The sequence below is a fragment of the Idiotropiscis lumnitzeri genome, chromosome 18 (genome assembly GCF_059441095.1).
Source record: "Idiotropiscis lumnitzeri isolate Australia: NSW breed Sydney's pygmy pipehorse chromosome 18, RoL_Ilum_1.0, whole genome shotgun sequence".
NCBI classification, from domain to species: Eukaryota; Metazoa; Chordata; class Actinopteri; order Syngnathiformes; family Syngnathidae; genus Idiotropiscis; species Idiotropiscis lumnitzeri.
This window is the reverse complement of record NC_142408.1, coordinates 14203741-14225847: the sequence shown is the minus strand read 5'-3', so window position 1 is coordinate 14225847 and position 22107 is coordinate 14203741. Positions and strand designations below refer to the sequence as shown.

Sequence of the window (22107 nt, the reverse complement as noted above, 5' to 3'; positions counted from 1 at the left end):
GACCCTGATTCAAAGAGCTCTTGCAAACGCCGAATAACACTGAGGGCTGATGCAGGGTTTACAGCATTAGACTGCCAAGCAAGCCCAAATTTGCAAATTAACTCAAACAGTTTGGAGAAGAGGATGACATGCAGTGCAAATTTACAAAAAAAGCAACTGTTTCAAGATGTGTTTTGCCATGGCTTTATCACAGACAGAATCAGATGTCAGATGGCTTTTCCTCCTGGCTAATGTCACTGGAGACTGTGTGTCTTGTTTTGTTTGATCTGACTGCAGCGTTCGATACAGTTGACCACAGATTTTTGTTGGCTTGTTTGCAGCACTAGGTGGGCATTAGTGGTGGTGCTCGAAAGTGGCATGGATGCTATTTGATTTCTGTTAGCCTTGGTTGCTCTGAGTCCTGCTCTACTTCATGTAGTATGGTGTTCCCCACAGTTCAATTTTGGGGCCCCTGCTGTTTTCAGTGTATTTGCTGTCCATGGGTTCCATCTTAAGAAAGCGTGGTATTTCTTTTACAGTTTTTCTTGTCGCTATCAAATTTTGAAAATGTAAAACATTTCTTTGCGACAAGAAAAATCTTTTGTGACTTTTAAAATTGTTGTAAAATTGTGTGACAGAGTAAAGATAAGGACTCACAACTCAGACTCGGACCCCTGAGAGACTTAACTTGTTATTTTTTTGAGACTTGCAACGGGTCGACGAAATACTTGGGACGTAACACGAACTCTTCTTTTGGGACTTGTGAACATTATCAGTCTCTATGGCAGGGGTCTTGAATCCTGTTCCTCATGATGCAGTTTCTCTTTTCTATCTCTCCCTTCTGCAACACACCTGATTCAAATGATCAGATAATCAGAAAAGTCTGCAGAAACTGGATAACGATTCTGATCATTTGAACTAATTGTGGGGAGAGATGGAAAACATCCAGGAAACTGGCACTCGAGGAACAGGATGGAAGACCCCTGCTTTATGGTGTGGCTTGCTCTTATTTTTTTATGTTTATGTGTGTGTTCGTGTGTGTGCGGGGGGGTGCGTGCGTGTGTGTGTGTGTGTGCTGGCAAGCCAAGACTGCTTAATTTATGTAGAGTATTTCATACACAAAGTAATTCAATGTGCTTTACATAATTCAAAGCATTTACAAACAAAATAGTTCAAGACATTTTAAAAGCAAGGAAAAGAAATAAAAAGTGGCTTGCTAAAATTACTCAAAGAACATACAGTCCAAGAACTAGCTTTTGGCAACAAAAAATATTTTTAAAATGCTTTACAAAACCTTAATCATGGGTATGGGTGGGGGAAGCGTGGTTTTTAACCTGAATTCAAAGGCATTTACACTTTGGAGCTGACTTCACAGATGAACAGATGGTGCGTGTGGCTTTTAAATGTCTCTGGTAGTTTCATGACAAATTTCTGTCGGGAGAGGGTTCCAGATGTGGAGGGCTGTAACACTGAAGGCTCTGTCACCAAACATCCGGAGTTAGGTGTTTGGAACTGAGAGCAAGTCAGGATCCGAGGAAAACAGCTTCCCAACTGCTGTGTAGGGATGGAGGAGGTTGATGTTACATGGTCGGGCTACGTCGTAGGTCGTGGTTACGTAGAACACTTTGGGCTTTGGTGTTTATTGACCCGAAACCGCTGGATTCACGTAGTGAAAATACAAGCTGATTGATTCAGCTATGTTCCGCAAAACTGTTCTTACAGATTGCACTCATTTTGATGCGGTTGTGTATATAGTCCTTGTTTGGCAAAACTATCCTGAGCCAAAGCAACAACAGCAAACATGAGCGCCACCATCATCTGTCCTCTTCTATTGACTGTCGATCACAAATCTATCATAGCTGCTGCGAGGTGTGTGATAGGATGTGTTGAGTCAGGGGCATATAATAGTTTGGGATTTTAATTTATAGTCAGTTTTTATTTAGTTTTGACTTTTGTTTTTTCAATACAGTTAGTTTTCATTCTTTTTTTAGCGTGTTTGTTAGATTTGATTAGTTTTTATTTTTTTAAAAATGCTTTATTTTTGTTTAATTTGAATTAGTTTTAATATTAATTGTTTTTAGATATGGAGTATTTGTGAAGTGCACGATTTTAGATTTAAGATTCAATAATTTTGTTAGTTTTTGTTAACTAAGATAACGCTTGTCATGGCCTCGGAGTGGATCGAGTGGGGGTGGGGGTGTGTGTGTGTGTGTGTGTGTCTTTATATTCATTGGACAGTTTAATATATTTTTACAAAATAGCCTTCACATCACGAGTGTAAACCATAGTAAATTTTATTTAAGTTGCATAAAATGATATAAAGTACTGTAACATGTCCCTGTGATATTCTTTGTTGATATCAAAATATGATTGCTAAACTTGGTACACAGTCTTAAGGGAGTCTCATATTTGCACGTGTCCACACATTTTGATCAAGATGATCATGTGGAAAAACATGGCTGCTATTGATCAAAATGTCTTTGCAGTGGCCGACAAACAAACAACAAATTACCCATAACTCATTGACTTTCTATGCATTCTCGAAATTCCAGACAATATCTTTAGGACACACATATTAGAAAATCCGCCAAAGCATTTGGAGGTCAACTTATATGGGGTGCAACTTACATCCAAATCATTTATCCCCAAATCCCTGATTTTTAAAGGCAATTAACATTACTATAATTATTTTTACAAATGATTCCAATCCAATATATAGAGAGTAACCTTTGGACACAGGTCCTCATCTGTCTCAAAAGCTTGTGCGAAATAATTTGAAAACCATCGGCCCAAAATGCCATCACGACCTCGGAGCTCGGCGTACAGCAAATTCGCCGTAATTTGGACCGTTTATTCCAATCATTGTAACTCAACTGAACAGAAAGATTTTGGAGACCCTGTTGAAAGTGAATGCATGGTATGTGGCCTCAGGGCAGTTTAGATTCTTTTCACCTTGAGGTCATCAGATATACTGGCCCTTAGGTTTTATGGTGGGGGTCATAATTGCACACAGACACAGAGATGTCTTTCACACAGGAGGTGTACTTGGAATGTATGCGAGATTTCCTATAAACACAAATAATGCACATAAGTACTATTTACAGTCTTTCTTGGATGAATAATTTATTATTTACCCAAATTTTTCCATGTTAGGCCTTTTCCCTGGTACTTCGCTCGTTATAATGGTATAAATAAGTTCTCCACAAAATTAGTCCCTCATTTCATTTATGTTGGCGGTGTTATTTCCTCACACTTTCCTTCGGCTGGTCTTCAGCCCGTATTACATGACCTGGCTCACGCCCATTCAAAAAGTTTTACTAATTGGTTGAACAGTAAAGTATGCTACAGTCACACCACACCTTTTTTTTCTTCATAATTCCCAAGTCTTACAAATTCAACCACTGTCCTAACGCACACACAGTCGAGAAAAAAATCTAAATTTTTGCAAAAATTGAACAATAAACGAGAAACTGCAAAACACTCACCTGCTTAAAATTTGAATTGAAATGGAGCGTTAATCAGCGTTTTTGTGTCTGCCTGTTTACTGTTTTGATACGTATGTCAGACTTTATACTTTCTATAAAACGAATGTCATTAAAACGCGGAATTTAGAGGTACCATAACTTATATCTCATATATTATACATATTCGTATAGAATTACAATTCTGATCAAGTATATTTTGGAAACCTGGTCCAATCATGCCCGAATCTCATTTATATATATCATAGCTCCTCTGTCTCTTCAAGGCCCAGACTAAGAGCACAGTTGGGCTTTGCCAACTTTCGTCCATCAGTGTGATGATAACGTCCTGAATCTCAACACTCTGAAAACCACGATCAATTTTCGACAAAAGAAACACTAAAAGCCAGCGTAATACCTAAAAAGTTCAGTTTGTGGAATCATACAAATATTCTATAACTGTTGATTAAGGGACCCTGAAATGAACTTTGCAGTGATGATAACAACACCCCTCTAGACATCCTACTACTTTATCAAAACACTGTTTTTTTGCAAGAAATTCCGCCTTGTTGTAGTTTTACATGTTCCACTAGGACAGTGGTTCTCAATTATTTTCTGTCACCTCCCCCCCACCAAGAAGAAAACAATTCGAGCCCCCCCACCACAATTTATTTTTTTACATTTCGTACTAATGTACATGTTCTTTGTATATTAATGTTAGATTGGCAATAAAATATCCCTTAACAAAGCTAAATTGATTAAAAAAATATATCATTTTGAGAACGACTATTGTGAGGATCTCGAAACTCAGTGCTCTGTGGTGCAAATATTGATGAGATGATAAATATTTACTATACGTTTTTTTTTTTTTTTACTTTATTAACATGAACAAACCAAACAGCTATTACTATGTACATAATATAGAAAAGACAAAAAGAGCCAGGGGGATTTTAAACAAAAATTCTATATAAATAACATAAAGTAACAGTTTTGATGTTTACTATACATTTATTTCCGTGTTCCAGCCTTAGAGCGTCTGCTAAATTGCTCACGTATTTTATGTTTAGATACGTAATGGTTGAAATACAACATTTCTGTTCATAGCTGCTGGCTCTCCGCCCAAACGCCGTTCGAGTCAGACTTCTGTTAAAAGTCGAGCATACATCAAAGCAAATCATTTTAGCGATTAGCGCGGTTAGCGCCTCCTTGCTCGGCTCCTCGTTTAGAGCGCTACTTGTTTGCGGAGTCGTTTATTTGTACTGCGTGAACTAGGGGCACAAACAGCTTTGACGAGCTCAAACTAGCGTTGTCTGAGATCGCCTTTTTCGGTCCAAAAACCATGCAAAAAAACATACTCCCCAGGGTCCCACACGCCCCCCCTCAGCATCGCACCGCCAACCCCGCAGCGGGCTGCTTATGGTGAGCGTGGCCAAGGCTCGCTTGATTTCTCTGATTTCACGTGCTTCTGTTTACAAAATGAGTTGTTCTGGCCATGGCTCGGATGTTCCACGTGCTTGTTTACACACTTACTGTTTCACATCAGTACATGTAAACAAAGAAAAGCGCTATAAATGTCTACACACACCAATGCCGATAGCAGCATGAGATCATGAAATAGATTTCCAAAGAAGCATCTCATTCTCTGATTTAGAGGATAGGAAACCGACATTGATTATGCTAAATCATAAAGAGCAAACTGCAAGGAATTGCCAACACATTACTTACTCACAAGCTTAGCTAGCAAGCTGTTGCATCAACCGGTCTGTTAGCTGCCAAGCTAACGACTCAAAGAATGGCGCAATACATCACACACAGAAGGAAATTACTCCAAAAACAGACATAGTTGGACTGGTTAACTTGCTGTTCCTGCGGGAGTTGCTATTGATCCCGGGATACGTAAAATGTGTCCTGCTAATCCACATCTGTGTTGTCCCAAATTGCCAAAGCAGTCGTCAGTAAAATGTGTGGCACAAGCTAACACTTGGGGCTTGTCTTGGGGCATATTCGATACATAAATAAACTCCAACCACACGCCTTACTGTGGCTCAGATGTAGGGAGAAAAAAATACCAGTCTTTTTTTCCTTCTGGTTCAATGAGTTGTCAGTGTAATACAAAAAAAATTAACTGGAAAAATCCACATGAATGATCTACCTCGCTCATGTCCTTCCCACAGAATTTGCTCTGATGCCCTCTGGGCTGGTGTTACTAATCTTCTCGTGAGGACAAACAGACAGTTCTTCTCTTCCCCAAAATAATTCATTAGATAAACATAATTTTATTTTAGTACCCAAATTCCATTTGAACAAATCATGCATTTTATCTCTTTTCATGTGAATTAAGACATTGGACAGAAATAGGTGCATTTGACTATTTATATAGCGTCGTAACATTCTTGCAGTTTTTTTCACTTGTTTTGGTACATATCTCAGATCAAAATTTGGAATTTCCAAAACAGTAAGTGCATTTCTCAAAACAATTCTGTCAGGGCACGTGGAGACAAAAAGAGGACCCAAGTGCAGAAATTGAAAGGGCGCGTTAGCGTTCAAATTGTTTTATTGGAATGCCCAGTATGACTGGTGGTGGAGTGGAGTCCAGGTGGGGTCAACAAATCTTTAAAAAGGCTTCGCTTAACAAAAGCCGGAGGTTGATTTTAGTCAGGCTCATGAATATACCCTTGTGATACACCTACTTGCAAAATGGGCAAATGACAAAAATTGCGTCTGAACGCGTCAAAAGCGCCACTACCAACTGTTGGTGTATGAACAGACATGAGACAGTCAAGCGTGCCTGTATTTCCTTCTTCTGACATCACGTAACCTGCGCCTCCCACGTGCCCTATAACACCAACAGTGTGTACTTACTTGCATTGGGCACATTCATGTAGAAGAAGAAAGAAGAAGCAGGAGGCTAATAAGAGAATAATAAGGTAATTTTTATGAATAAGGCTGAAAGGGTTGAGGACAGAACGATACAGAGATTGCGGCCGGAGGGGAGGGAACTGACCGGCAAAAAAAGGGTCATGTGCCCAGCTCTGCCTTTGTGTCATTGTGAATGAATAAGTGAGTCAAACTGATTAGTCACGTTGTCAATATAACAGCGTTCTCTGTAGAGACATGTTCTGGTGTAAACTGCTGCTTAAGTTTTGATTCTAAAAGTTACAATTTTGTGTATGTTGACTATTTATTGCAAGAGACAGGGAATTTCACTTTTACTCTTTGCGATGTGGGTGTGTGGATGATTGGTTAGATTCTGGGCTCCAGCCTTCCTGTGGGGAGCTTGCATGTTCTACCCATGCCTTCGTGGGTTTGCTCCAGGTACTCCCGCATTTGAAAAACATGCATGAGCAGTCTGGACAACAGCTCAAACTTGTATTTGGAAACATGATTTCAGATACAGAAATACCCCGGTTATCGCGGTTAATGGGGACCGAGACCACCCGCGAAAACTTAAAATCCGCGAAGTAGCGGCGCACCTTCAAAAAAAAAAAAATAAATAAAAAAAATTAAATAAAATACTTATATATACTTATATATATATAGGTGCGAAGTAGTGGCGCACCTTAAAAAATGTTTAAAAAAAAAAAATATATATATATATATATCCAGTAAACCCCCGGTTATCGCGGTTAATGGGGACCGAGACCACCCGCGAAAACTGAAAATCCGCGAAGTAGCGGCGCACCTTGAAAAAAAAAGAAATAAATAAAAAAATTGATAAAATAAAATACTTATATATACTTCGCATCTATATATATATATATATATATATATATATATATATATATATATATATATATATATATATATATATATATATAGGTGCGAAGTAGTGGCACACCTTCAAAAATGCTTAAAAAAAAATGTATATATATATATATATATATATATATATATATACAGTAAACCCCCGGTTATCACGGTTAATGGGGACCGAGACCACCCGCGAAAACTGAAAATCCGCGGATGTTGGATTGATGCTTCCACAAAGCTGAAAATCTGCCCATTACTGCTGTAACCTCCTACACAGTAAATTTCATGGAGTACATTTTACTCTAAAAAGACGACATTTGGACCCAGCATAAGGGTTAAATTTGAGAGTAAAATATTCATCATGAAATCTCCTCTGCGACTTTAATGCTCAACACTCTGTTAACTGTCTTTTTAGAATTAAATGTACTCAAATTTTACAGTGTAGTGAATATTAATAGTGCAATGTTAATATTCAACAATAAGTAAAGAATTGTTTACAGTAAATATGATGGGCTGGTCTCTTAAAAACACAACAGTTGAACGTTAAAGAAAGACCTATTATGGTCACTGCACTGTAAAAAAATGGGGAGTGATATTTAATTTAAAAATCCTTGTTAAGTTTTTTCAATCAGACATTCAAAGTAAATTTTACGTGAATAGTTTTGGAGTACATTAAACTTAAAACAGCACTCCAAGGTTGAACCCACGTTGTTTTTGTACACACATTCCATACACCAAGGAGCGCAATGCAAAAGAGGATCGAACCCTTAACCTCAAGGTTGGAAGCCGGCCACTCTCCACCTGAGCAATGCCGCTGTCAGATGTGAACCTTGAATCCTACCTCCAACGCATGAGTTTTTGGCCTCCTTTTGGAGATACCAGCAATATACATGCACCAAGTCGCAGAGCCATATCTAAGGTGTTCAATCCTCACTCACATTGAGTAACCATCCATCCATCCATCCATCATCTGTACCGCTGCTCCTCACAAGGGTCTCGGGGGTTGCTGGAGCCTATCCCAGTTATCTTCGGGCAGTTGGCGGGCGACACATTGAACTGGTTGCCAGCCAATTGCAGGGCACACATAGACGAACAACCATCCACGCTCACACTCATACCTTGGGGAAATTTAGAGTGTTCAAATCATCCTGCCATGCATGTTTTTGGAATGTGGGAGGAAACTGGAGTACCCGGAGGAAACCCACGCAGACACGGGGAGAACATGCAAACTCCATACAGGAAGGCCGGAGCCGGGATTGAACCCACGACCGCTGTTGTCTCTCACTGTGAGGCCATCGTGCTAACCAGTCGGCCACTGTGCCGCCACATTGAGTAACCTTGTGTATGGAATGAGCTATGTGAAAAAGCAAAAGCTAACTTCTCATGAGCGGCTTTTTTTTAAGTCAATAAACTCATGAAATTGACTAAAAAACGCCACTTAGAATGTCTGCCTTTGTGTCATTGTGAATGAATAAGTGAGTCAAACTGATTAGTCACGTTGTCAATATAACAGCGTTCTCTGTAGAGACATGTTCTGGTGTAAACTGCTGCTTAAGTTTTGAGGACATTTATTCTAAAAGTTACAATTTTGTGTATGTTGACTATTTATTGCAAGAGACAGGGAATTTCACTTTTACTCTTTGCGATGTGGGTGTGTGGATGATTGGTTAGATTCTGGGCTCCAGCCTTCCTGTGGGGAGTTTGCATGTTCTACCCATGCCTTCGTGGGTTTGCTCCAGGTACTCCCGCATTTGAAAAACATGCATGAGCAGTCTGGACAACAGCTCAAACTTGTATTTGGAAACATGATTTCAGATACAGAAATACCCCGGTTATCGCGGTTAATGGGGACCGAGACCACCCGCGAAAACTTAAAATCCGCGAAGTAGCGGCGCACCTTCAAAAAAAAAAAAATAAATAAAAAAAATAAAAATAAAATACTTATATATACTTATATATATATATATATATATATATGTATATATATAGGTGCGAAGTAGTGGCGCACCTTCAAAAATGTTTTAAAAAAAAAAAAATATATATATATATACAGTAAACCCCCGGTTATCGCGGTTAATGGGGACAGAGACCACCCTCGAAAACTGAAAATCCGCGAAGTAGCGGCGCACCTTGAAAAAAAAATAAATAAATAAAATAAAATACTTATATATACTTCGCACCTATATATATATATATATATATATATATATATATATAGGTGCGAAGTAGTGGCGCACCTTCAAAAATGCTTAAAAAAAAATTTATATATATATATATATATATACAGTAAACCCCCGGTTATCACGGTTAATGGGGACCGAGACCACCCGCGAAAACTGAAAATCCGCGGATGTTGGATTGATGCTTCCACAAAGCTGAAAATCTGCCCATTACTGCTGTAACCTCCTACACAGTAAATTTCGTGGAGTACATTTTACTCTAAAAAGACGACATTTGGACCCAGCATAAGGGTTAAATTTGAGAGTAAAATATTCATCATGAAATCTCCTCTGCGACTTTAATGCTCAACACTCTGTTAACTGTCTTTTTAGAATTAAATGTACTCAAATTTTACAGTATAGTGAATATTAATAGTGCAATGTTAATATTCAACAATAAGTAAAGAATTGTTTACAGTAAATATGATGGGCTGGTCTCTTAAAAACACAACAGTTGAACGTTAAAGAAAGACCTATTATGGTCACTGCACTGTAAAAAAAATGGGGAGTGATATTTAATTTAAAAATCCTTGTTAAGTTTTTTCAATCAGACATTCAAAGTAAATTCTACGTGAATAGTTTTGGAGTACATTAAATTTAAAACAGCACTCCAAGGTTGAACCCACGTTGTTTTTGTACACACATTCCATACACCAAGGAGCGCAATGCAAAAGAGGATCGAACCCTTAACCTCAAGGTTGGAAGCCGGCCACTCTCCACCTGAGCAATGCCGCTGTCAGATGTGAACCTTGAATCCTACCTCCAACGCATGAGTTTTTGGCCTCCTTTTGGAGATACCAGCAATATACATGCACCAAGTCGCAGAGCCATATCTAAGGTGTTCAATCCTCACTCACATTGAGTAACCATCCATCCATCCATCCATCATCTGTACCGCTGCTCCTCACAAGGGTCTCGGGGGTTGCTGGAGCCTATCCCAGTTATCTTCGGGCAGTTGGCGGGCGACACATTGAACTGGTTGCCAGCCAATTGCAGGGCACACATAGACGAACAACCATCCACGCTCACACTCATACCTTGGGGAAATTTAGAGTGTTCAAATCATCCTGCCATGCATGTTTTTGGAATGTGGGAGGAAACTGGAGTACCCGGAGGAAACCCACGCAGACACGGGGAGAACATGCAAACTCCATACAGGAAGGCCGGAGCCGGGATTGAACCCACGACCGCTGTTGTCTCTCACTGTGAGGCCATCGTGCTAACCAGTCGGCCACTGTGCCGCCACATTGAGTAACCTTGTGTATGGAATGAGCTATGTGAAAAAGCAAAAGCTAACTTCTCATGAGCGGCTTTTTTTTAAGTCAATAAACTCATGAAATTGACTAAAAAACGCCACTTAGAATGTCTATGTGAAAAAAACTACTAGATTTTTTCAACTAAATATCATTCCCCATTTTTTACTGTGTGAAATTGAAAAGCTTTATTTTTATGGTCTGTCGCAATCATAATAAGAAACAAGCTGAGAAAACAGTCCTGGACAAAAATTTTAAATTATCATTTTTTTTCTAATGTAATATTTGATCACACAAGCTTTTCATTCAATCACTGTAATCAAATTCTATCAAGCATTTATATCTAGTATTAGATGCTACTCATTCAATCATCAACATCATATATCCAGAATTAATAAGTTACTGCAATATATTTCATATTTGTATATCACATAATATAGACAGACAGATAGATAGAAATCAATGGAAACGGTATGCATGGCCATCACTGAGTATATCTTCTTGCACTGCATGATGACACATTTTCATGCTATCAGAATGGCAGTTTGACAACAGTCCCAATGGATCATCAAGGTCAATATGCACTAAAACCAAGCTAAACCGAATCTATGCCTTTATTAGATGAATTAGGAGCAAAATCAACTTAGCAAGAAAAACATGATACTGTTTTTTTTTTAGATAAAAGATGTAATATTTCTAGTGAATGTGTAACAAAACACAGGGTGAGGATTGAGACCCGCCTCTTCTGAAGAGCTGTTATATTCTGTGTGGATTAGGTAGCATTAAATATGTGCACTTTCTGATCAAGCAAACACAACAAAATAAGTAATTTCAGTCTGTTCTATCATATGAGTGGACATAACTGTTTAGAAAGATCATATAGCTACAGTTACATTACAATAATATAATAATGGGATTGGTGTGCCTAAACATTGAGTAGTGAACACTGAGCATTGTTTGTGAAATTTATATGAATATGATTTGAGCAGATCCTCAACAGTGTTCATCCTAATGCAGATATGAGTTTACATTGTGTATTCTCATAAACAAAGAAGGCTCCGCTTAGTGTTGTTTTATAATGACTGGAATATGTTACATTAATGGATACGCCCTGAAGACAGAGAGGAAAAAAGCAGACGAAAAGAGTCTGTTCTGTCTTCAATTCATTTCTTGATTAAAAAAACAGTTGACACACTGTAGCTGGGCTTAGGATATTGAGCCGAAACAAATGTTTTGAGGTTTTAGTGGCAGCAGGACATATATACACACACAAACCATTTAAACTGGAGAAGGAAAGTGTTGAAACGTGCCAGAAGGCCCTCCGTAAAAAAACCCAATAGATGGACTCATGTCTTGGCCTCTGAGCTCTCAAAGGGCCCTTTCATGGCAGAGGCAGCAGGCTGTTGGAATGCAACAGCACAGCTCATGTATAGCCCTGCAAGAAAGATCCGAGAGGTCTAATCACTATTTTCCAAAACTTGGGATGCAAGTCATCAATCACACTTGCTGACTGTTTTGACACCTGCAAGGCTTAGAGAAACTCAAAACGATCACACTCTGTGAGCTTCACTGTATGCTGCACAGTTGAGCTGGAGGACATCTGGAAGAAGACACTTGAACATATCCCAAAAAGGCTGTCTTGTTTATTTTGTCTTAAATGTATGTTGTATTAATGTTGTGGTTATTGTGAGTATGCGTTATAAATCAGTGGTCACTGACCTTTTCTGAGCCACAGAACGGGTTAATGTGAAATAATTTTGACTTGCATCGAACCAAACAAATGATTTAATATTCTGCACACCTCACCATTACAATCAAAGGACACTTGGATGAGCTTAACATTGGCACTAAAATAGGTTTGCATGTAAAAAATGACATCAGTACTAAAATGCCCCCCCCCTAAAAGACTCTGTAGTGATTTAAGTTTTTTTTTTTGTGATGAGATTTACAACAAATTGACACGCCCCCTTATGGAACTCTGCTTGTTTTTCTGGTTTCAGCGGTTTAGTTCAGAGCAGGGAGACAAATGAGGGAATATTGCTCGAATTGTCAGTTCTGTCGTCTAAAAGTGTGACGGATCACCACCAAAATGCAAATGCACATTAGTACTCTTTTGTTCACTTGAAACTGTGAAAGTATAAGAGCGTTTGGATTTCTTGACATCAAACGAGAGCCCATGTGATCACCTCCACAAAATAAAAAATACCGTGTTGATTGATTCTCCACTTACACAGGCTGAATCAGACTGTAGCAAGAATTACACGCAAACCCCAACCCGTTATATTTTGGACATTTAGCAATGGCAAAATTTCGTTAAATAAAAAAATATACATACCAAATTATAGAATTATCTTAAATATGATCATGATTTCTTGATTATGTTAAGACAGCAGAGAAGGCCTTGACCGCCCACCACTGTTCAAATGCCATTTTACGTTTTGACACTCAAATGTTTTATTTGGCTCATAATGCACCAAAGGTGTTCGGAAGATGAGTCAACATTCATGAGGGTGAATTTGATTCCTTTTTACAATAGTAAAAAGTGAAATTTAAAAATGTTCATAAAAAACCCCCAAACATTTTCAGTATGGTATAGAATCCTAAATCCTCCTAAATTGGCTGAAACAACAAGGTTAGTGAAATGCCAGCTGAATGAAGCCACTGAGGGAAACGGCATGGAGACAACCAGAAAGTTTTAGCTTTCTCTATGACGATGGTCGGATGCAGAAAAAAGAGAAACAGTTTGGAAAAGTAATCCACCAGGAATGTGTGTTTGCATGCATGCGAATGTCCAAGACAATCTGAGCACAGTCATATACAGAGGTGGCAAATCCAGTCCGAAAAGGGGGAGGTTTGTGTGTTTACGTGTGTTATTGTGCAAGGAAACCGGATTCATGGGAAAGGATGTAGTGATGGTAATTATTTACAAATCCATATTGCCAAGCTTTAATCTGATACAGTTAAGGTTGTTGTAAAATGGTCACACCAGTAAATATCATTTGAGAAGGTAGATGTGAATTCATTCAAATGTTGTGAAACTGCAAATGTACAAAAATGGGGGCCTTAATTTGACATATTTAGGGCCATATTAGTAAAACGGCTATAGTTTGCCCCTGTCTGATCTTGACCAATCACATGCCTGACTAGTGCCTCAAAGCTAATTGATTTCAATGATTTAGAACAGAGTTCTCAATGAGTCCTTGAGCACTGTGGCCACACAGAGAGGCAAAAGCATGAATCATTGTAGCGATGATGTTTATTGACAGATTCGTCAATATTGGACTGTTTGTTCCAACGCTCTCTTACACTCACTGTTCCCCGACTGGGATCCTCTCAGTTCAGAGGTTTGGGGTTCGATTCCAGTTCAAGCCTTCCTACGTTCTACCCGGGTCTGCGTAGGTTTCCTCCTCCACCACGCCAGCGACGCTTGGATGGATGTTTTGTTTTGTATAAAAGAATACAACAAAATTGGAAAAGACAAGAGCATACACGATAAAGTCTCACATTGATTACATACACTAATTACTACATTGCTCTTCTGATTCAAACTATTATGACTTCAAACTGTTCAGTTTATTCAGTACATGTGCATGTGCTTATTATAACATTCCCCAATTCCCACATTTTCACAATAGGATTTTCTTTTACGTCCTCCCACATTTCTTCACAGATTCTTTCTTACTTCACTTCACAGCCATTCTAACATCAAAACGTTGAACTCATTCAGGATTTAGGAACTGGGCTATTTCTAACATTCCCAAGAGTCCCACATTTTCACGACAGAATTACTAACAAGGACATATTGTGGATATTTACTTCCTCCTTTCACATCTCTTGACAGATTCAAACCATTCCAAATTCAAGTGTTACATTCTACCTTGTTACAATTTGATTAACGACAGCTTTTCAATTCAGAATCAGCTATTTATTAAATTATTTTATAGTGAGTTGAATGTAAACATTGGATTGATAGTGGCAAAAATGACCAAAAAAAGACACTGAAATGACTACATGCAACATCCAGATTTGCAACTGCAACTTTTTCAATCACCACCTATTTCCTCACGCTACATCTGTCAAGCACATGGGGTGTATCGCAAGGAAGTCTGGAGCCAAAGCCAAGTCAAGTCAACTTAATAACCACACCATACAGTGTGTCAATACTCATGCGTATGGCCCTGATTAGCTCCGTGGGAGAGCCCCAGTCGATCACACACGGGAGTCAGGAAGTCCATTTGACATACTGTATGTCATACACATACCCTCATTAAGAACACAATGAATGTTAGGACGCATATCATAGCAAAAAGCGTGGTTAGAAAAAAAATTCTAATTTCCCATTAATTTATATTACACCATATAAAAAGTGCTTTGTTACAGCTCCAGCTGTTGTGAAATGCGCTATTTGTCATGTCATGTCATAATCCACACCGCTTATCCTATACAGCAGCGGTATTGCATTAAAAGTCACAGAGGTCCACAACTAAAATTTCTTCCAATTAAAAGGTCCGAACCAAAGTCCAACTTCCCTTAATGTCTAGCCTATGTTCACATTTTTATATAGTTTCAATATTTAGTCATTTTCAACACAGCACACTTATATACTAAATATTTAGCAATTTTCCTATTAAACACGTTTGCCAGTCAAACAAAGATAAGGCGTTTATTTCACATTCAAGAAAATGTGGCTCCAGGAACTTAAGTTTTGCCACTTCCAGATATATATCAAGTCCTAAGCATTGAGCTAACACCTTTTACCTATTTTTCTTAAATCAAAGAGTTATAAGCCTAAAAAAAAACGGAAAGCCTAATTATCCAAGTATAACAGGTCAACATGTTCAGTACACAATCAATAGAAAAAGCTGTCCTCATGAAAAACTAATTCAAAATGAGCTTTGACACCACCTTTTCTTTTGAATATTTTTTTAACTTCTCTTAATGAGAAAAATGAGTTTGTGACTGCCCTGCCAGTGACTTAAATCTGGGTTGCAACGGAATCGGGGCCATTGGGATTTGGTTGATTATTTCACACATCTGGCCTTTGTGTTTCCTTTGAATAATGTTTGTGCAACCATATTTAAGCACTCCTTCACAACTTCCCCATCACTTGAACATTTTTTTATGTTTCCCCAAAATCCATGATACTTTTACTGAATATTCGTTTGCATGCTGCTGGGCTGTAAACAAAAATGTAAACATCTGTTATACTTCACTCGAAGTTCGATATTTTTGCGTGCGCTCACCTCAAACTTCAGCGGATAACTTTGCAAAAAAGGGCGGTGCTTTGTTTCGTAGTGGCGCTTCGAAATGTTGCCATTTGGTGATGCCTGCTGTACAGGGTCGCGGGAGGGTGCTGGAGCCTATCCCAGCTGACTACGGGCGAAAGGCGCACTACACCCTGAACTGGTCGCCAGCCAGTCACAGGGTAGAATGCGCTATATAAATGAAGTTATATTGTATTGTATGTATTTTATTGTATAACTAAGCAATTGCTTCGAGATGTTATCATTTCAGAACCTCAGAACACACAAAGGTACACCAGGAAAAAAAGGGGGAAAAAATTACAGTTGTTGCTGCACTCGCTGTTTGGCAGCATGTCCTCATTTAGTATTTGAATGTTGTATGAATTGTTTCATGTATTTCAATGCGCTACAAATAATTAGCATTTAACAAAAGCAAATTGTTTGTAGCGCATTGAAACTGAACCTTAACTTTTTGCAGGCTTGAATCTGAACTTACAAACAAGTAAAAACTATTGTTTCGAGAGTATTTTCCGCACTATAAGGCACACCTGCATATAAGCCGCAGCAACTCTTTTTTGAGGGGAAAAAGATATACAAGTTGCATAAGGCTATAAGCCGCAGTTTTCTTGGTTGAAAAAAAATTAGTTGTTTACTGCACGAACAGAAGGATTTTGTACTGTGAATGCACATAACGGAACATAAATAAATTGTTAAAACAGTGCCTTTCAACACAGCAACAACTTTGCTAATTAAAACAGAACAGACCCATGAGAAAAAAATCTTAATATATTTAGCGTATTTTCTGAACTATAGAGCGCCCCTACAGGAGAAAGAAAAATCTGTATTAGCCGCATGGTTCAAAATCTAGGAAAAAATTCGCCGTTTCTGGTCTAGAAAATACGGTAATGTAAATATAGTGGAAGTTTGATTTAATAAACGAATAGAGGGAAGGGGTCATCTGTTCAAGCCAGTTGTCCGTTAAATTGCAGTACTTTTTTGTGACCTAAATATGCTTTGTAGTACAAAAATGACTGTTTTGTACTGTTTTTGTGGCCTAGAATTGGTCAGTACAGTACAAATGTATTGTGAATGAAAATAAAAAAGCATGAAACAATTTTAAAAGATTTAAAGTTTATCCAAACTTACTTCTCTGGTACTTGCAAATCAATGTATTCGGGTGAGGCACGCTTAGGGAGTGGCAACCCAAGATGGCCACCAGTGGCTTCACTTGTTGCTATGGCGAGTCCGAGGCATTAGCAGTCTTGGATATTATATATGTCCGAGGCCTTCGATCGGACTGTCGCCCCTACTAACATGGCCGCCCTGTATGTCCATGCACTGCCTTTGATGAGTACATTGCCCCTGCCAACATGGCCATCATGCCGGCACGCCTGTTAGCTCTGCTGCTCTAGTTGGACTATTTATCTGCGACAACTGAGGCACAAAATACATGTATGAGTCTATGACTTTGTCCAAATACACAAGCTGCAACCTCCGAAGACCACATTTTCGGCTGTGTGATGTCACCTCTGGTTCAAGTCGACCACACTTGGTGTCCGAATTCACATTAAGCCTGCCCAAATTCGCCATGATTTATGCGCACCACCTTTGAAGGCGTCGAAGAACTATAATTTGAAAACCATGCAGAAGTGACGTCATGCTGCAAAAAATATGCGGCCTTCTGAGGAAGCAGCCTATGAATTTAGACACAGCCGATGTCTGTTGATCGCACCACCTGGCACTGCACAGTTCCAGAAAGCAGCAGCCGCCAAGTCTGGAAATAACATACTTCGGCAATTACTGTACAGAGTCAAGTTTTGACACTATTTTATGTCAATTAAATCCAAAATATGTTCAATCCAGGTCAGTTAACTTGAGGTTCAATTGTAATCATGCTATTGCTATGTATGAAAGTATAGTCACTATGTTTGCACAATAATCTGTTCATTTACAAACATGACCAAAGACACATGTAAATGACAATCAATCAGTCAAAGCACTGACATAGAATAGATTTGTTTAATAAATCACTAGCTCTGACTAGTGTCAATGATTATTTGTGCAGGTGATCCCGGGCTCTCAATGGATGCAGAGGTTCTGGCCGAAGCTCAGAGTGGAGCAGCTCCGACGCTTGAAGGTAAAATTTGTAATCTACTCTTTGTTGCTCTTCATTAATACCACCTGAGAAAAATAAAATAAAATGTTTTTTTAATTGCGGTTAATCACATTTTTCAACTACAATTTCTATGTGAAGCTTGTAACAGGTATTGATTGAATAATATTTTGCAATTAAAGTTTTTTGAAATCCGTACCTCAAGCATCTTGTTGGGCGGGCTACAAAAAAAATTAATATATCGCAATGTGCACATGAACAATATACATTGATACATTGGGCAGACAATAAACAATATAAGGCCATTGCGTTTATGTAACACATTTTCTTCATTAAGTGAATATCTGTACACATTTTGTGTTTTACCTTGCCACCCGCACCAGCAATGCAACCCTGTACTGCCGCGAATGCTAGAAACCGCCACTGGTTCACTTTTTACTTACTTCTAAAACTAATTACCAGATAACCTCCTACAGTATAGTAGTTTTTTATGGAGAAGAAGACAATAGAAATACAAAACAACACCAGTAGTCTTTTAACACCACAAACTCACACCAGAAAATCCCTGGAAATGTAATAGTCTAAATGAATATTGCATGTTCTAGAAGCATTGGAGATAAACCTTACCAAAGGAGTGTTGGTCCAAGCTGTTAAGCAAGCTTACCAAGGGTACCAAAGCTGCTTTTCATTACTTCTGTCTCTCGAGGATAAGAATAATCAAGCAAGCACTTAAGCCTTGATACTTGAGACTCAACAAAAGACCTTGACTATAGTCACAAACCAGTGACGAGGACATATGATGCTTTACTCCCCAAGTACAGTTTTTACTCCTAAATTGGGGTACTTCTCTACCACCATCCATCTGCTTACCATTTCTTCACTACGATGATGTTTCCAAAAGGGGGGGGGGTCAATTGGGGCCAACAGGGGACAATGCTCCTCCTGCAAAAGGGCACAACACACAACAACACAAAACCAAGAAAGCTCGCAAAAGTAACCTATATTAATTTCTATTTAAAAATAAATGCTATTTATATTACTGAAATGCTGTATATTCCTCTCCATAGCTTGTTGGTAGTTAAAAATGAAAATACAATCGTACACTGTTGTCACTGTGTTTATTTATTCATGCTTTTATTAATTGTATTAATTAAGTGTATTTTTCTTGTGTTCAGTAAATGTACACTTGTTATAATTCTCTAAAAACCTGACCATGGATTAAGATTGCAATTCATCTTAAAATAGACATTTTTGTGTGCTTCATATTTTCCCGTTTTTTTTGTTTTTTTTTTTAGGGTATTTATCATCCCTGTCAAATAAACAATTAGGGCCCGATTTTTGTGCTGAAGTCTACTACAGACTAACTGTGCGTGTGGGTGGAGTTGTATTTTCTCTCATTTTCAGAGGCTTTACTGGTAGAATCGGTTGTAAGGGAGAGTTTGCGCCATTGTGGAGGATGGGAAGCACACATTACGGAAGCAGAAATTGACTTACTGGGGTTGAGGTGCAAAGCGCGTTTAAGGGTTAACTGCAAGATCTCCCCTTGAGGATCACGTAGGCAATTGGATTGTGTGTGCATCCGTGCATGACCCTGCCACCAACACACCCACACACACACTCACACACATTGACGGCCCGTGGTCAGGAGGGTGATCTTTAAATCTTTTTAAGATAATAAAGATAATACAGACAATAATTCGCTCCATGGGCACGGCAGTGCGATCCGCCGGCACGCCCAATGTTGGTTTTCCGAACACGGTAGATGATACTTGTCGAAGCACCATAATTAAGATGCACTCATTTTTATGCTGAGCGCATGGTTGGCTGTTGACGGAAACAGGGACTTTCGTGTTCATTTTAATGTCATTTAATAATAAGGTACACACACATGTATACATTAAGCGGGCTAACAATTTTCCCCCACCATTGTGATGGCAGTTTCCGGAATGGCCCGTCCATTTCTGGCAGTGGCGGGCCCTCAAGGCCCTCTCTGCTGGCCTCACATAATCAAGAAATCATGATAATATTTTTCACATTGATGTCATGGAGTTTTTATCCAATCAGAATTCGGCTACATGTGTTGCAGATTTCATAATACCAGTTGCACTCACTATTCATCCTAGGCCTTCCGAACGCGTCTGTTCTATGTGAGGGAACGTGCTCTTAGAGTTGATAGACAGTTGCAATAGCCAATCAAATCACAAGTTGGTTACAGTGAGCCTTCTCGCTGGCCTTACATTGAAGGTGAAGAACGCGTAATGTTATTGGATAGTCACTGGGGAGGGGGCAGCGCTATGCGGAATCAACACACCAGAAAGTCGTAACTGGCGACCGTTTGAAACTCTAAACTATAGTCTTGCTTTTTTAAACCACAATGGCCGAAGGAGGGAAAAGTGTGGATTTAATTGCAGGTACACTTGTGAGGCCATTTTCAAGACAGACCTTTCAAGAGAAGTTAAGTCGTCCAACACTCAGTAGTGTGTGTCTATTTATCCAGCCGTGGTATCATAAATGATGGCATTAAGAGGTTAATTTATTCGCATTAGGACTTCGCTGAAGGCTTACGTGTCAAATGCACGGTTCGCCACTGATTTCTGGGCAGGCTGCAAGTCTGCTCTATCTCTTGGCACTCTCAACTTGGTTCTCTTCACCTCGCTCAACATCATCATCTGTCTCTCTGTCTGATGCATTGTTATGGTAAAAGTATTGGATACAATATAATTTTTTCTTCATTTTGAAATAAAGACAAAAAGTAATGTAGAGGAATACACATTTCAGCAACCCAGTGTATAATTAACATTTTTTATAATAGGCTTGTTTTGTTTTGTGTTGTGGTAAAGTTAACTAAACCAAAAAAGGTTTGACTGTGCCCCTCAGACATAATCCCAGGCCCTAGCCAGTCCCCCTCAGTAGAATTGACCTGGAACAGCCACCGCCTCACTGAACAAAAAAAATGCTCTGTGAATTGCTTTTTGACTGTATAAATCATTGGTGATTATATGAGGAATTTGCACCCTACTGTGGAGTCATCCTCAGCTGTTGAGATAAATGCGGACTCACCGTCGCTCGTTAACGCACTTGCTGCAGAGTGAATCTCAGGCCTGACATTGGGTCAGAAACTAATATTCGACACAAAGGTGTTTACATGTAAACTAATGATGCTTACAATTTACATTTTCCTGAACAACCAGTATATTTCGACCCGGTACTGGTCATCATGGCCGCCAGCAGCTATCTGCCCCCCAGCCTGGTCAACGATTACATTTCAGCACATGACGGTCGCACGTCATCGACTACGTGACAGCTGCCTTCAACGAATATTAATGTGTTACTTAGCTCGGCTTGTTTTATTGACATACCTGTATGTTGCATTTTTATTTACAGATTCTATGTTGAATAAGGAGTTCACTCCTGTTAGCAAAACATAGACCCTGTTGCATTTTTGCGTAGTTTCAAGGCCGTTCATTATTGTCTTTCGCCTCATTTGTGATGATTGGAGAAATAGCTGCTCACCACAATGAGTTTGAGTTTTACTTTTTTACCCAGTTCTGTCTGCCGTTCTACCATGAATGTTTTTTTATCAGTATCATAAAGATGCAACATTTTCCTGTGCGCTAACTGAGACCGTGGGGGAAAAAAATTCAGATGTGGGGGATGGCCGTCACCCTCAAAGTTTGCTTTCTGCATTACTTTCACAAATATTCTGTTGCATTTCACTTTTCCAAGGTTACTTCCTTGAGTTCCTGGAGCCAGTCAACAACATCACACACTTCCAGGGCCAGACCGCCACGCTGCATTGCAAGGTGGCCGGTAACCCACGACCAACGATTCGCTGGCTTAAAAATGATGCTCCCGTTGTCCAAGAGCAGGGACGTATCACCGTCCGCAAAACTGATGCTGGATCCAAGCTTCGGATCACGGACCTTGACACTACAGACACAGGCTATTACCAGTGTGTTGCCTCGAATGCATATAAAGTCATCTATGCCACAGGTGTCCTTTATGTCAAACTAGGTAAGGTGTGTCAACACAGTTGACATTCAGCTTTGTGACAACTTTCGAAGTAGCTTGCATGATTGTGTCGATAAT

At 39.2% G+C, this 22107-nt stretch overlaps 1 protein-coding gene across 1 annotated transcript in view; it reads left to right on the top strand.

Moving 5' to 3' along the window:
- The window catches only part of ror2 (receptor tyrosine kinase-like orphan receptor 2), a 54299-nt gene that overhangs the window by 22687 nt on the left and 9505 nt on the right, over positions 1-22107 (top strand). Inside the window, exons 2-3 of the mRNA XM_088282173.1 lie at positions 17971-18042; positions 21745-22032. Of these exons, the coding sequence (XP_088138299.1) occupies positions 17971-18042; positions 21745-22032 (360 nt within the window). The remainder of the gene's footprint in view (positions 1-17970; positions 18043-21744; positions 22033-22107) is intronic.